The sequence below is a fragment of the Lontra canadensis genome, unplaced genomic scaffold (assembly GCF_010015895.1).
Source record: "Lontra canadensis isolate GAN:19392208 unplaced genomic scaffold, GSC_riverotter_1.0 scaffold35, whole genome shotgun sequence".
Lineage (NCBI taxonomy): Eukaryota > Metazoa > Chordata > Mammalia > Carnivora > Mustelidae > Lontra > Lontra canadensis.
This window is the reverse complement of record NW_022631029.1, coordinates 10574809-10588679: the sequence shown is the minus strand read 5'-3', so window position 1 is coordinate 10588679 and position 13871 is coordinate 10574809. Positions and strand designations below refer to the sequence as shown.

At 41.0% G+C, this 13871-nt stretch overlaps 1 protein-coding gene across 21 annotated transcripts in view; it reads left to right on the top strand.

Annotated features, from left to right (window-relative positions):
- PBRM1 (polybromo 1) overlaps nucleotides 1-13871 on the top strand; it is a 128926-nt gene that overhangs the window by 88644 nt on the left and 26411 nt on the right. For all 21 annotated transcript variants that reach the window (XM_032868256.1, XM_032868255.1, XM_032868261.1 and 18 more), the window contains 2 exons: nucleotides 812-957; nucleotides 3571-3728. In XM_032868256.1, coding sequence (XP_032724147.1) covers nucleotides 812-957; nucleotides 3571-3728 — 304 coding nt within the window. The remainder of the gene's footprint in view (nucleotides 1-811; nucleotides 958-3570; nucleotides 3729-13871) is intronic.

The following is a 13871-nucleotide window of genomic DNA, read 5'->3' as shown; positions in this document are numbered from 1 at the left end:
TCAAATAATTTGCCCAGTGTCACAGCAGCCAGGAGGTGACAGACCTTGTAATTTATTCAGAAGAAGAGTGTATGTGTTTATGTCACAGAGGCTATACTATTCCTTTCTTTCTATTCCAGAATAAATCAAAACAATGACAATTTAAAAAAATTTTTTAAATTATCATTTAGAACCATCAGTTGTTAATGCTAAGAAATTGAGAGCTCCGTAAATGTAGTGAAGGGACACCTTGCGCAGAATTTACTCCTTATCCTCCATAGCAGTGTGTGAGTGAGGCTGCTCCTGAATGCTGATATGTCCTCTTCGGTGCTCCCCGCGCCCCACCGCAAGGCTGTGGGAACGGGGTGGGGGGAGGAGGATAAAAGCATCCTAGAGTAACATTTTTTTTTTAAAGATTTTATTTATTTATTTGACAGCGAGAGAGATCACAAGCAGGCAGAGAGGCAGGCAGAGAGATAGGGGGAAGCAGGCTCCCTGCTGAGCAGGGGGCCCCATGCGGGGCTGGATCCCAGGACCCTGAGATAATGACCTGAGCCAAAGGCAGAGGCTTAACCCACTGAGCCACTCAGGCGCCCCTTGAAGTAACACTTTATAAGACTTAAGTATAAATTTAAAATAAATGCAGTATTTAATAAGACTTAGTTTGGTTTCAGTACCCCAATCTTGGTTTCTGATCTTCATCTAAACTTCTGTTTATGATTATTTTTTCTTTTAAGTTAATATGAAGGAAAGTCAGCTTTCCTTTCTTAACCTCCTCTGTCTGCTCCTTGATTGTCAGCTGCCTATCTTTAACCAGTTTCCTTTACCACAGGAGAAAGAAGATGTCCCTGTGGAAATGTCAAATGGCGAACCAGGTTGCCACTACTTTGAGCAGCTCCGTTATAATGATATGTGGCTAAAGGTTGGCGACTGTGTCTTCATCAAGTCCCATGGCCTCGTGCGCCCTCGCGTGGGCAGGTGGGTGTTACTGAAGCAGGGAGAATGCAGTTGGGTCTGAGAGATTTGGGTAGAAATTCATCACTCTTTAGAATGAAGTCAGAGTCGTTGTCATCCTCCCCTTGACAATCCTGTAACTTCCCCAGCCTCCTCACACACATTCACCTTGCTTTTGTCTCTAGCCACACTTCCTTCTCTAAATCCTTCCTGTGAATTTTTCTTTTTTTCTACCATTTTCTGAATTTTCAACCCAGGAATCCCCCTGCGTACCTCACATGATGAACTCCTTTAGCTTAACTTCGAGATAGTACTTCCTTAAGGAAGCCTATCCTGTCCCTGCAGACTGGATTAGGTCTCCCCATTACTCTCAGAGCGCATATCAGGTTATTTTACTGTTGAATTTCCGTACCAGACTGCAAATGCCCTGATGAGAATAGAGGCCCCGTACTTTGCTTACCTTTGTATTCCCTATTCCAAGCATGGTGCATGAAACATAGTAAGGGCTCAAATATTTGCTGAACAAGTAAGTGAATAAAAGTGTGGTTGGGTGGTGTAAAATGGCAACGAAGGAGTCAGGTATGTGACTGGGCAGTAGAGGATAGTGGTTAAGAGTGGTGGGTTTTGGCGTGAGTTCCAGCTCTACTAGCTGCATGTCCTTAAGTAAATGATTGACTTCTCTAAGCTCACTTCCTCATTCCATTTTTTCTTCATTCAGCAATCATTTATTACAAACCTAGTATTTGCCAGGCTGTGAGGATACATTAGTGAATAGAACAAATATCCTTAGTCCCATGGATCCCTGTTGCAGCGGGAATACAAACAGTAAATGTTGCAATAAGTAAAGGGTACAGTACATTAGGTCATGATATGTTCTGTGAAAAAAATAGATCGGTGTGTGGGAAATCAGTACATGGTCAAACTGAGGAGGTACAGAAGTTTATTTTTTATTTATTTATTTATTTATTTATTTTTAAAGATTTTATTTATCCATTTGACAGACAGAGACCACAAGTAGGCAGAGAGGCAGGCAGAGAGAGGAAGGGGAGCAGGCTCCCTGCCAAGCAGAGAGCCCGATGCAGGGCTCAATCCCAGGACCCCGGGATCACGACCTGAGCTTCATGAAGGCAGAGGCTTCAACCCACTGAGCCACCCAGGCACCCCGGTACAGAAGTTTAAATAGGGTGGTGTATATAGGCCTCACTGAGAGCTGATAGTTGAGCTAATACTTGAAGAAACTGAGGGAGTGAGTAATGTGAATATTGAGGGAAAAAGCTTTCCAGGAAGTGTGAGTAGCCAGTATTACTGTTGAATTTCTGTACCAGAGAGAAGTGTGCCTGGCCTGTCCAGATGTGGACAGTTTGTTGCTGGACAAGTGAGCTGTACGTGAAGGTAGATAGGAAGTGAGGGCCATATATATGTGGACCTGAGAGACCATTGTCGGCACTTGGGCTTTTACTGAATTAAAGAGAGTACCATTGGATTGATTGATTGATTGATTCATTTATTTATTTTAAAGATTTTATTTTTGTATTAGAGAGAGAGCCTGAGTGGGCCGAGAGGCAGAGGGAGAAGCTGACTCCCCACTGATCATGGAGCCCGATGTGTGGCTCCATCCCAATGGTGACCTGAGCTGAAGGCAGACGCTTAACTGACTGAGCCACCCAGGTGCCCCCATTGGATTCTTTTAAGCATAGGCGTGACATTAGCAGGATTGCTCTGCCTACTGGTTTTTGAGAGTAGACTCAAAGGGTCAAAGAGAAGCAAGGAGATCTGCTAGGAGGCTGTTGCAATAACCCAGGCAACCATGATTGCTGGTTCAGGCCAGTAGTTAGATCCTGTGGTGAAATGTGGAGTTAATAGGGTTCCTGATAAATGGGATATGGGGTCCGAGAAAGAGAAAGGAGTCAAGGGTGACTTCTCTGTGTTGGCCTGAGGAACTGAAAGGGTGGAGTTACCATGAACTGAGATGAGGAGGTTTCTTCATGTCAGAAACCACAGGACAATAGGGACATTAATAATCCCAGCTTGCTGGGAGCAGTTGTGAGGAATGGTATAATACCTAACACTTAGCAGTCAGATGTGCATTTTTACTTTTGTATAGGGAGATAATATCTCTCATCAGACTCTCAATGGTTGAAGGGCTGTTACACCTTGACACTCAAAAAGGTCATTAACCATTGCCTTAAATATCTGTGACTCATGTGAGCTGACCCCAAATATGGATAGTTTGTGTGTTTCGTCGGCTGATGAATCCAATGGCAGATGCTTAGTTTTGTTTTCATCATGAGCATTTCAGGGGGAAAAATCCCTGGAGGTTAGCTGAAACTATTAAATCGTATGCCTTGGTATTGTGTGTTTTTTCCCTCAGATGAATAGCCAATGGTGTCTCCCTTTCTAAGTGTCTTTTCCTGTGCTCAGAATGGGGGAAGTCAAGGAAATTGTCTTATTATCATATAATAATATATAATAATATATCCTATAATAATATAATTATCATATATAGTCTACAAAACCCCTCCAAGTAGTAACTATCATTAAGTTTTTGGTTAAGAGAATTTTTAATAGATTAATCCTTCAAGAGTGAAACCGGTCAGAATTCTATTTTAATGGAATTTCTCCATTTTCCCCCCCAAGAATTGAAAAAGTATGGGTCCGAGACGGAGCTGCATATTTTTATGGCCCCATCTTCATTCACCCAGAAGAGACGGAACATGAGCCCACAAAAATGTTCTACAAAAAAGAAGTATTTCTGAGTAATCTGGAAGAAACCTGCCCCATGACATGTATTCTGGGTATGTATTTATGCCTTTTCATTTAATCACATCCATTCTACAACAGCTGATTGAATACTTCTGTGTTAGGCACTGTTCTAGGTGCCAGGTATACAGCAATCAATAGACCAGAATCTCTACCCTCTTAGAGACTTAACAGTGGGGCAGAGGTTGGGGAATCAGTAAATAAATTAAGGCTATAGGACATCAAGTAGTAATTAGAGCTATGAATGAGAATCAGGCAGAGAAGAGGACAGAGAGTCATGTTGAGGGGAGGTCTTGTTTTAGTGGTCACCAGAAGCCTTTCTGATAGGTGACGTTAGCAGAGCCCTGAAGTCAGTGAGGAAGAAAACCATCTGAACACAGACATGCCCTCGTTTTATTGCACTTTGCTTTGGTGCAGTAAAATGCTGTTTTTCACAATTTGAAGGTTTGTGGCAACCCTGTAAAAAAGCAAGTCTGTTGGTGCCATTTCTTTTTTTCTTTTTTTTTTTTTTAATTTTTTTTTTTAAGATTTTATTTATTTATTTGACAGAGATTACAAGTAGGCAGAGAGGCAGGCAGAGAGAGAGGAGGAAGCAGGCTCCCTGCTGAGCAGAGAACCCGATGTGGGGCTCGATCCCAGGACTCTGAGATCATGACCTGAGCCAAAGGCAGAGGCTTTAACCCACTGAGCCGCCCAGGCACCCCGGTGCCATTTCTCTAACAGCATTTGCTCACTTCATATCTCTATGTCACATTTTGGTAATTCTCACAGTATTTCAGACTTTATTTTTTTTAAAGATTTTATTTATTTGACAGAGAGAGAGAGATCACAAGAAGGCAGGAGGGGGGTGAAGCAGGCTCCCCACCAAGCAGAGAGCCCAATGTGGGACTTGATCCCAGGACCCCGAGATCATGACCTGAACCGAAGGCAGAGGCTCAACCCACTGAGCCACCCAGGCACCCATCAGACTTTATTATTATTTGAGATGCCACACTCTCATGATAAAACTTTAATGGATGAGGAATTACTTTTTACTGATGAGCAAAAACAGTGGTTTCTTTTTTTTTTCCCCAAAGATTTCATTTATTTTTATATTTATTTTTATTTATTTATTTATTTATTCATTCATTCATGAGAGACACAGAGAGAGAGAGAGAGGCAGAGGGAAAAAGCAGGCTCCCCTCAGAGCAGGGAGCCTGATGCAAGACTCAGTCCCAGGACCCTGGGATCATGACCTGAGCTGAGAGCAGACACTTAACCATCTGAGCCATCTAGGCACCCAAGACGGTGGTTTCTTGATAAGGAATCTACTCATGGTAAAATTGGTTGTGAAGACTGTTAAAATGACAACAAAGGATTTTGAAGATCACGTAAATTAGTTGTTAAAGCACCAGCAAGATTTGAGAGGATTGACTCCCAAGTTTGAAAGAGGTTCAACTATGGGTAAAATGCTATCCAAACAGCATCACATGCTACAGAGAAATCATTTGTGAAAAGAAGAGTCAATCAACGTTGCAAACTTCACTCTAATCTTAAGAAATTGCTACAGCCCCTCCAACGTTCAGCAACCACCATCCTAATCAGTCAGCAGCCATTATCGGCCAGACAAGACCCTCCACCAGCAAAAAGATGGGACACCTGGTTGGCTCAGTCAGTAGAGCATATGACTAGCATATGACTCTTGATCTTAGGGTTTTGAGTTCAGGCCCCAGTTGGATGTAGAGTTCATTTAAAAAAAAAAAAAAAAATTGCAGCTTACTGAATGCTTAGATGGTTAGCATTTTTTAGCAACATAAAGTGTTTTTTAATTGTAGTATGCATATTTTTTAGACATAATGCTATTGCACACTTAATGGACTACAGTATAGTATAAACATAACTTTTATATACAGTTTTATAAAAATCATTTGACTTGCTTTATCATGATACTCCCTCTATTGAGGTGATCAGGAACTGATCCTGCAGTATCTCCAAGGTATGACCGCATCTGAGATTTTACTCCTTTTAGGCACAGCAAATGTGAAATGCAAAGCCCTTAAGGCATAGTATCTGGGCCTGTTTGAGACACAGGGAAAAGCTGGTGGCTGGGGCAGAACAGTAGGGTGTTGCTGCACACGCAGAAATGGTAGGGCTACTAGACTGTGCTGAGAGTGAGTTCGGAGCAGATAGGAAGTCCTGGTTGTGGGCGGAGAGCAGTGTGAGCCAGCACGTGCACTGGAGGAATCTCTGTGCACGGAGTATGGAGCATATGTAAGAGTGAGGTAGGAAGCAGGGGGAGGAGTTAAAAGACCTCTGCAATCTCCTTTGGACTCTTAACCCTAGCAATGTTACTGTTGCTGATGCAGAAATGTGCAGGGCTCGCGTCACGGTTTCTGTTCAGCTTTCCTTCTGAGTGCTCGTGTGCGCTCTGCTTCTCAGGTGCACGTGTGCGCTTCCGACTGCCATCGTCTTCAGTGTCATGTTCCTTCTTGCCCTGAATTAGTGCTGTAGCCTACTTGCAAACTAGCTCCTCTTCCCATCTTTTGGAATAGTTTTCCAAAAGGTTATTAGGTAAAAGCTTTATAATGATAACACATGGTTATTAAGAAGCAGCCACCATGCTTACGGCCAAGAGGAAATAAGTGTTTTACACTTAGACCTTATTTGATCACTAAGTTTACCTACATTGTTTCGGTGTTTTGAGTTTTTTCAGAATTGAGTATTTCTGATAGTTAAACACGTTTTCCTCTTCATAACCTGGTGCACCGTGGGGGGAGAGGGAGCAAAGGCTAGTGCGCTTATTAAGTCCTTCTTGAGTTTCTGTAGCAGAGTCTGTCCTCCTTTTAACTCATGATCCAGACTAAAGAAGTGCTCAAAGACCTTGCTTCCTAGGGTAAACCCAGCCAGAAGACTCAAGGCAGATTTCAAAGGTGAGACTGAAGTCTCCTTTGTTAGGGTAACCATATTGTTTTTTGCTTTTTTTCTAAGTGGTTACCCTGGGAATTACATCTTAAGTTTGAACAGTTTGAATCAATACTGCCTCAGCTTTTTTTTTTTTTTTTTAAGATTTTATTTATTTATTTGAAAGAGAAAGAATGAGAGAGAGAGCATGGGGGGGTGGGTGTCAGAGGGAGAAGCAGACTCCCTGCTGAGCAGGGAGCCCCCTACGCAGGACTCAGTCCTGGGACTCTAAGATCATGACCTGAGCCAAAGGCAATCTCTCAACCACCTGAGCCACCCAGGAGCCCTGCCTGAGCTTCTGTTGTATATTAAACCCTGCTCCTGTACAGCACCATCCCTCCTGCTTTGTCTAATTGTCAGAAATTAAGTCTTTATACTGTGTGTGCCCATTGGCAGGAATTTCTAATTACCACTTTATGCATTTGTCTTTAAAATCTTACAGGAGGGAAAAAGGAGAATTAGAAACTGGAAATACAATATTGGCTTTCATATTTACATATGTGGTTACCTTTTTTGGTGTTTTTTATTTCTTTGTATGGATTCACATCATTATCTGATATCCTTTCATTTCAGCCTAAAGGACTCCCTTAAAATTTCTTGTAGAACAGGTCAACTAACAACAAACTCCCTTGTCTTTTATTTATCTAAAAGTGTCTTAATTCCTCTACTTTTGAAAGTACTTTTGCTGTATATAGAATTCTCCATTGACAGTTTTTTCTGTCATGCCTTCCATCAAATTTGAGGAGTTTTTGTCTTTACATAGTCTTTCTTCTCCTTTCTCTTTCCTCCCTCTGAGATTCCCATTAGGCCTATGATGGTTTGCTTCATGGTGTGTCACAGGTCTCATAGACTGCTCATGTTTCTTTATTCTTTCTTCTTTCTGTTCCTCAGACTGATCATCTCAGTTGGCTTATCATCGAGTTCACAGATTCTTCTGCCGTTAAAACCTTCTAATTTTTCATTTCAGTTGTTAACACTTTTCAGCTCCCGCGAGGTTTTTTTTTTTTTTTTTTAAAGATTTTATTCATCTGTGAGAGAGAGAGTACACACAAGCATGGGGGGAGGGGCAGAGAGAAAGGGAGAAGCAGGCTCCCCACTGAGCAGGGAGCCCCATGGGGACTTCACCCCAGGACCCTGGGATCATGACCTGAGCCAAAGGCAGACACTTAACTGACTGTGCCACCCAGGCACCCTTCAGCTCCAGCGTTTCTTTTTAGGCATTCCAGTTCCTGTCTCATTCTTGATAATTTCTATTTGGTAAATCAGCATTATGATTTCCTTTGGTTCTTTGTCCATAGTTCGCTTTAGCTCTCTGAGCATATTTAAGACAGTTGCTATAATGTGTCTGCCTCTTAAGTCCAGTGTCTGGGCTTTCTCTGGGATGGTTTCTGTTCATTTCTTTTTATCTTGTGAATGGACCGTACTTTCTTATTTCTTTGCATGGCCTTGTAATTTTTTATGAAAACTGGGTATTTGAATATCATACTGTGATACCTCTGGAAACCGGATTCTCCCCTTTCCTCAGGCTTTATTGTTACAGCTTACTACGGGTCATAGTTGCTCATTTAAACTGTTTTTGCTATTGTGTGTGGTCACTGACGTCTCTGTTCTGTTAGCTTAATGGTCAGCTAATGATTTAATAGAAATTTTCTTAAATGCTTGGATTAAACAAACAAACAAAATTCCCAGTCTCTGCAGCTTGAGGCTGTGTCTGTGTTGGAAGACACTTTCATCCCTCAGCCTGAAGTTTACAATTCTGCCTTTGCCTTTGCGTCCCGCTTGCACAGGTCTTGACGGTCAGCCAGAGGTGAGAGTTTAGGGCTTTTGGGTCTTTTCTGAGCACGCATCCTGCCCATGGCACATGCGTGGCTTTCTAGATTCCCCCGGATATGTAGAAGCTTTTCAGAATGCTTATTAATTCCCCAAAGTATCTCACTGCCCAGCTTTTTCTGCCAGGCTTTTTCACATTTGTACTATTTGCCCCAACTGATAACCTTTGTTCCAACTGGCACCATCTGGTTCATTTGCCTTTAGATGTTTTCAACAGAAGTACCATAGCCACTTTTCTGCCATGAGATTCCAAGTTAAGTGAAATAAAGGCAAACCCTTTGTGTTAGTCCCTCAGGAAGCCACCCATGTTGGTCAAAACAGGCAACCAAATTCTTTGGAGAATGCTCTGCTCCTTCCAGCACCAGAAACTCACACCAGGAGTGTGGGCTGCCATCTTCCTGACTGCTGCTGAACCAGAGGAGAGTGAGGGGGATGAGGCAAGAGTAAGTTCAAATGCCACAAAGCTCTCCTGCTTACTTGCAGGCACTTTTTTTCTTGATTAAGCATTCATGTAGTTGTTTGGCTGTTTCCCAGAGTTCTGATAATGTTGATTCTGACAGTTTCTGGTGGCTTTCCTCATTGTTTCTGTGAGAGAATGGCCCTTGGATCCTCCTCCTTGACCATTTTCACTGACACCATCCTTTTTATAGGCACCTATTAAAATGTGTTGCACTCTGTAGTTTATAAACCACATATCCAGGATCATCTTTATTTCTCACCATGACCCTGTACAAAAGGGGCTGTTCTTCTCAGAAAAGTGAAGTTACTGTCTACTACATTGGCCAAGACTAAAGCCTAGGTCTTCTCGCTTCTGCTTCCGTCCTGGTGTTTGGATTCTTGGTTTACAGCCAGCTGGAACACTGTGGAGAATGAAAAGAGGTGCCAGTGTTATTAGGCAGGATACCAGCCATACAGTGAGATGCACGGTTACTTTCTCTTGAGGTAAACCCCAAACAGAAATGTATCTAGTGGTCACAAAAGGGAATTTCAGCCCAGCTTGTGCATTTCAGTACCCACACCTTAGGAAGAAAATGTGGGTTTTTTGGTTACGTTTTATATTGACTTTCACATGCAAGGAGGCAGATTTTTTTTTAAACTAATTTGTTTCTATAGAGAGCAACAATTTAAGGTATTTAAGCTTTAGAAGATTTATGATTTTATTGTGTTAACTGTACACAGTGTTGAATGTAAATCTCACCTTTGTCTCCCTGGAACAAAAGTTTTAAAGATAATTAGATGAGGTATAACATTTTTATAGACCTGATGGGGGCATATTTCACTTAGTCCTGTTTTGCTGTTATACATATGATTTTTGTTCATTGCCTTCAGTAACTTATATGGTAATTAAACAGTCACAGAGAACTTGCTTTTGGGAATGAACATGGCCACACCTGACAGAAACTGCCTCCATCCTTGGGCACTTGGATTGTAAAATTCCCAGGAACCTAGGTTCCTGAAACATGCCAATTCCTAATTTATTTGCTGGCTCTGTTTTCTTCATAATAGAATTTTTTATTAAAGAATTAATAAATGGAAATATCAAGATTATTTATATTTTTATTTATCATCAAAGAGCAGTTAGAAAGTTGAATTTTAAAAACATGCAGTTTACCTTAAATACCTGGGAATAAATCTTTAAAAAAGATGTATAAGACCCCTGTACACACACACACAGACACACCCCAAAAAACCATGTGAGTCAGGGTGCCTGAATGGCTCAGTCAATAAAATGTCTGACTTTTGATCTCAGCTCAGGTCTTGATCTCAGGGTCATGAGTTCAAGCCCCGCTTTGGGCTCCACACTGGGTGTGGCGCCTACTTAAGGGAAAAAAATAACACCCTATGAGAAAATGATTGAAAGGAATTAAAGAATGCCTAAATAAATGAAGTGATTCATTGTGTTTATATAGCTGGAAAACTCAGTATTTTAAAGAAGTCACTTCTCCCCATACTTGGTATATCAATTCATTATAGTTCCAGTCAGAGTCCAGCAGGTTTTTGTAAGTTTTGTATGCTTTATTAAGTGAAGCTTCCTGGGCTTAAAAGCCAGGATGTCTTTCCATGTTTTGTCGGGGCCTGGTAGGAACCCCAGGTCAGGACACAGACCACATCCATTCCAGGGCTATTAGTCAGTTTTACTCTTTAGCTGTGAGCATAATTTTTACCTTTTCCAAATCTCTATTTTTCCTTCTGTGAATTATGGAAAATGGTAACTATGCCTTCTCTGAATTGAAAAGCCTTCAGATTGTGTAAGTCAAGTTCTTGTGTGTAAATCTAAGGCAGTGATAGTAAACACAGCTGTTTTAAGCTTCTGAAATGTTTCTGACCTGTTTTTACATGTTTTAGGTGTTTTGCATGTTAATGTTTAATAAGTTATTAACTATGAACACTCCTGTTAAGGTTGAGAGCAAAATGAGGGGTGCCCATATCCCTCTTATTTAATCGTGTTGTGGAAGTACTAGTCAGCATGGGTAGAAGTAAGAAAGTCTACAATGAGGAAGTTAAGAATGTGATAATTCAGGAAGATCAGCTTGGAATTACTTCACACAATAAGAGAAGTGAGATGGCTGAGTACAACATGGATAATACAGCAACTGCCTGAAGAGATTCAATAATGGGGCGCCTGGCTGGCTCAGTAGAACATCTGCCTCTTGATCTTGGGGTCGTGAGTTTGAGCTCCACATTGTGTGTGAAGATCACTTAAATAAAAAGCACTTAAAAATTTTTTTAATAATTATTAATAAGAAGATAAAATACCTTGGGATAAATTTAACAAGGTATGTGCCTCACCTGTATAATGAAAGTTTTTAACTGCTCCTCTTAATGCATTTTTTTAAAGATTTTTATTTATTCATTTGTCAGAGGGAAAGAGAGCATAAGGAAAGGGAGGGGCAGGCAGAGGAAGAGGGAAAAGCAGGCTCTCCACTGAGCAAAGAGCCGGATGTGGGACTTGATCCCAGAACTCTGGGATCATGACTGGAGCCCAAGGCAGATGCTTAATGGACTTCGCCACCCGGGTGTGCCACTCTTGATGCATTTAAAAAGGAATGCTTGAACAAACTGAAAAGCATACTATGTACTTGAATAAGAAGTCACAACATCATAGAGATTTCATTCTCCCTAAGTTACTTTTTAATGGGATCCTACAAGATGTACCAATAGGAATTTTCTCATGAAGAAGTTGGGACTTAAACTGATTTTTAAAATAGTGTCAGGGACAGACAACAGAAAGAAATCAAAGGCATCCAAATCGGCAAAGAAGAAGTCAAACTATCACTCTTCGCAGATGATATGATACTGTATGTGGAAAACCCAAATGTTCCTAGGAATATCGCCAAGGGCAAAAATGAACTACTGGGACTTCATCAAGATCAAAAGCTTTTGCACAGCAAAGGAAACCGTCAACAAAACCAAAAGACAACTGACAGAATGGGAGAAGATACTTGCAAATGACATATCAGATAAAGGGCTAGTATCCAAATCTATAAAGAGCTTAGCAAACTCAACACCCAAAGAACAAATAATCCAGTCAAGAAATGGGCAGAGGACATGAACAGACATTTCTGCAAAGAAGACATCCAGATGGCCAACAGACACATGAAAAAATGCTCCACATCACTCGGCATCAGGGAAATACAAATCAAAACCACAATGAGACACCACCTCACACCAGTCAGAATGGCTAAAATTAGCAAGTCAGGAAATGACAGATACTGGTGAGGATGTGGAGAAAGGGGAACCCTCCTACACTGTTGGTGGGGATGCAAGCTGGTGAAACCACTCTGGAAAACAGGATGGAGGTTCCTCAGAAAGTTGAAAATAGAGCTACCCTATGACCCAGCAATAGCTCCACTGAGTATTTACCCCAAAGATAACAAATATAGTGATCTGAAGAGGCACATGCACCCGAATGTTTATAGCAGCAATGTCCACAATAGCCAAACTATGGAAAGAACCTAGATGTCGTCCATCAACAGATGAATGGATAAAGAAGATGTGGATATATATACAATGGAATACTATGCAGCCATCAAAAGAAATGAAATCTTGCCATTTGCGACGATGTGGATGGAACTAGAGGGTATTATGCTTAGCGAAATAAGTCAATCGGAGGAAGACAACTGTCATATGATCTCCCTGATATGAGGAAGTAGAGATGCAACATGGGGAGTTTGGGGGGTAGGAAAAGAATAAATGAAACAAGATGGGGTCAGGAGGGAGACAAACCATAAGAGACTATTAATCTCACAGAACAAACTGAGGGTGGCTGGGGGGAAGGGGGTCGGGAAAGGGTGGTGGGGTTATGGACATTGGGGGGGGTGTGCTGTGGTGAGTTCAGTGAAGTGTGTAAACCTGGCGATTCACAGACCTGTACCCCTGGGGCTAAAAATACATTATATGTTTATTAAAAAATTAAAAATTCTTTTAAAAATAGTATCAGAAACAAAGATTAGGAAAATTCTGAAAAGCATGGTAGGGGTAAGGGTCTGTCCTTACCAGATATTAAAACATTATAACTTAATAATAACTAAAGTTATTTGGGGTGCCTAGCTGGCTCAGTCGGTAGAGTGTAGGATTCTTGACCTTAGGGTCATGAGTTTAGGCCTCACATTGGGCATGGAGCTTACTTTAAATAAAGTAATTTTTTAAATAATTAAATTATTTATATAATATATCAGTAAACAGATTATTTGAATAGAATAGAAAGTTTAGCTGTAGACCCAAGGATAAACTAACATGATAAAAGTGGCATCGTAGATAAGTGGGAAAAGATGGATTTTTCTCTAAGTGATATTTGGAAACAGCATAGACATTTGGAAAGAAATAAGATTGTATTCCTGCCTCACATCAATTTCAGAATAAATTCCCAGATAAATTATAGATTTAAACAAACAAAATGAATTTGCAAAGATACCAAAAGAAATGATGGGAAGGAAGTTTTGATAACCTTTGACATAAAACCTAGAATCCATACAGGAAAAGACAGATACATTCAGCTGTAGAAGTTGAAAATGTGTGCATAACCAAAACTGGCGGAAACAAAGATAAATGATAACTTTGGGAAAATATTTGAAATGTATATCATAGATCACATTTCATATATGAGGAGCCTCTATAAAGCAGTTAGAAAAGCTCAATATCGAACAAAAATAGGCAAAGGATAAGCAGACAGTAGTTACTAGTGGTTCTTTTTTTTTTTTAAGATTTTATTTATGTATTTGACAGACAGAGATCACAAGTAGGCAGAGAGGCAGGCGTAGAGAGAGAGGAGGAAGCAGGCTCCCTGCTGAGCAGAGGGCCCAATGCGGGGCTCGATTCCAGGACCCTAGGATCATGACCTGAGCTGAAGGCAGAGCTTTCACTGAGCCACCCAGGCGCCCCTACTAGTGGTTCTTAAATGAAAATAT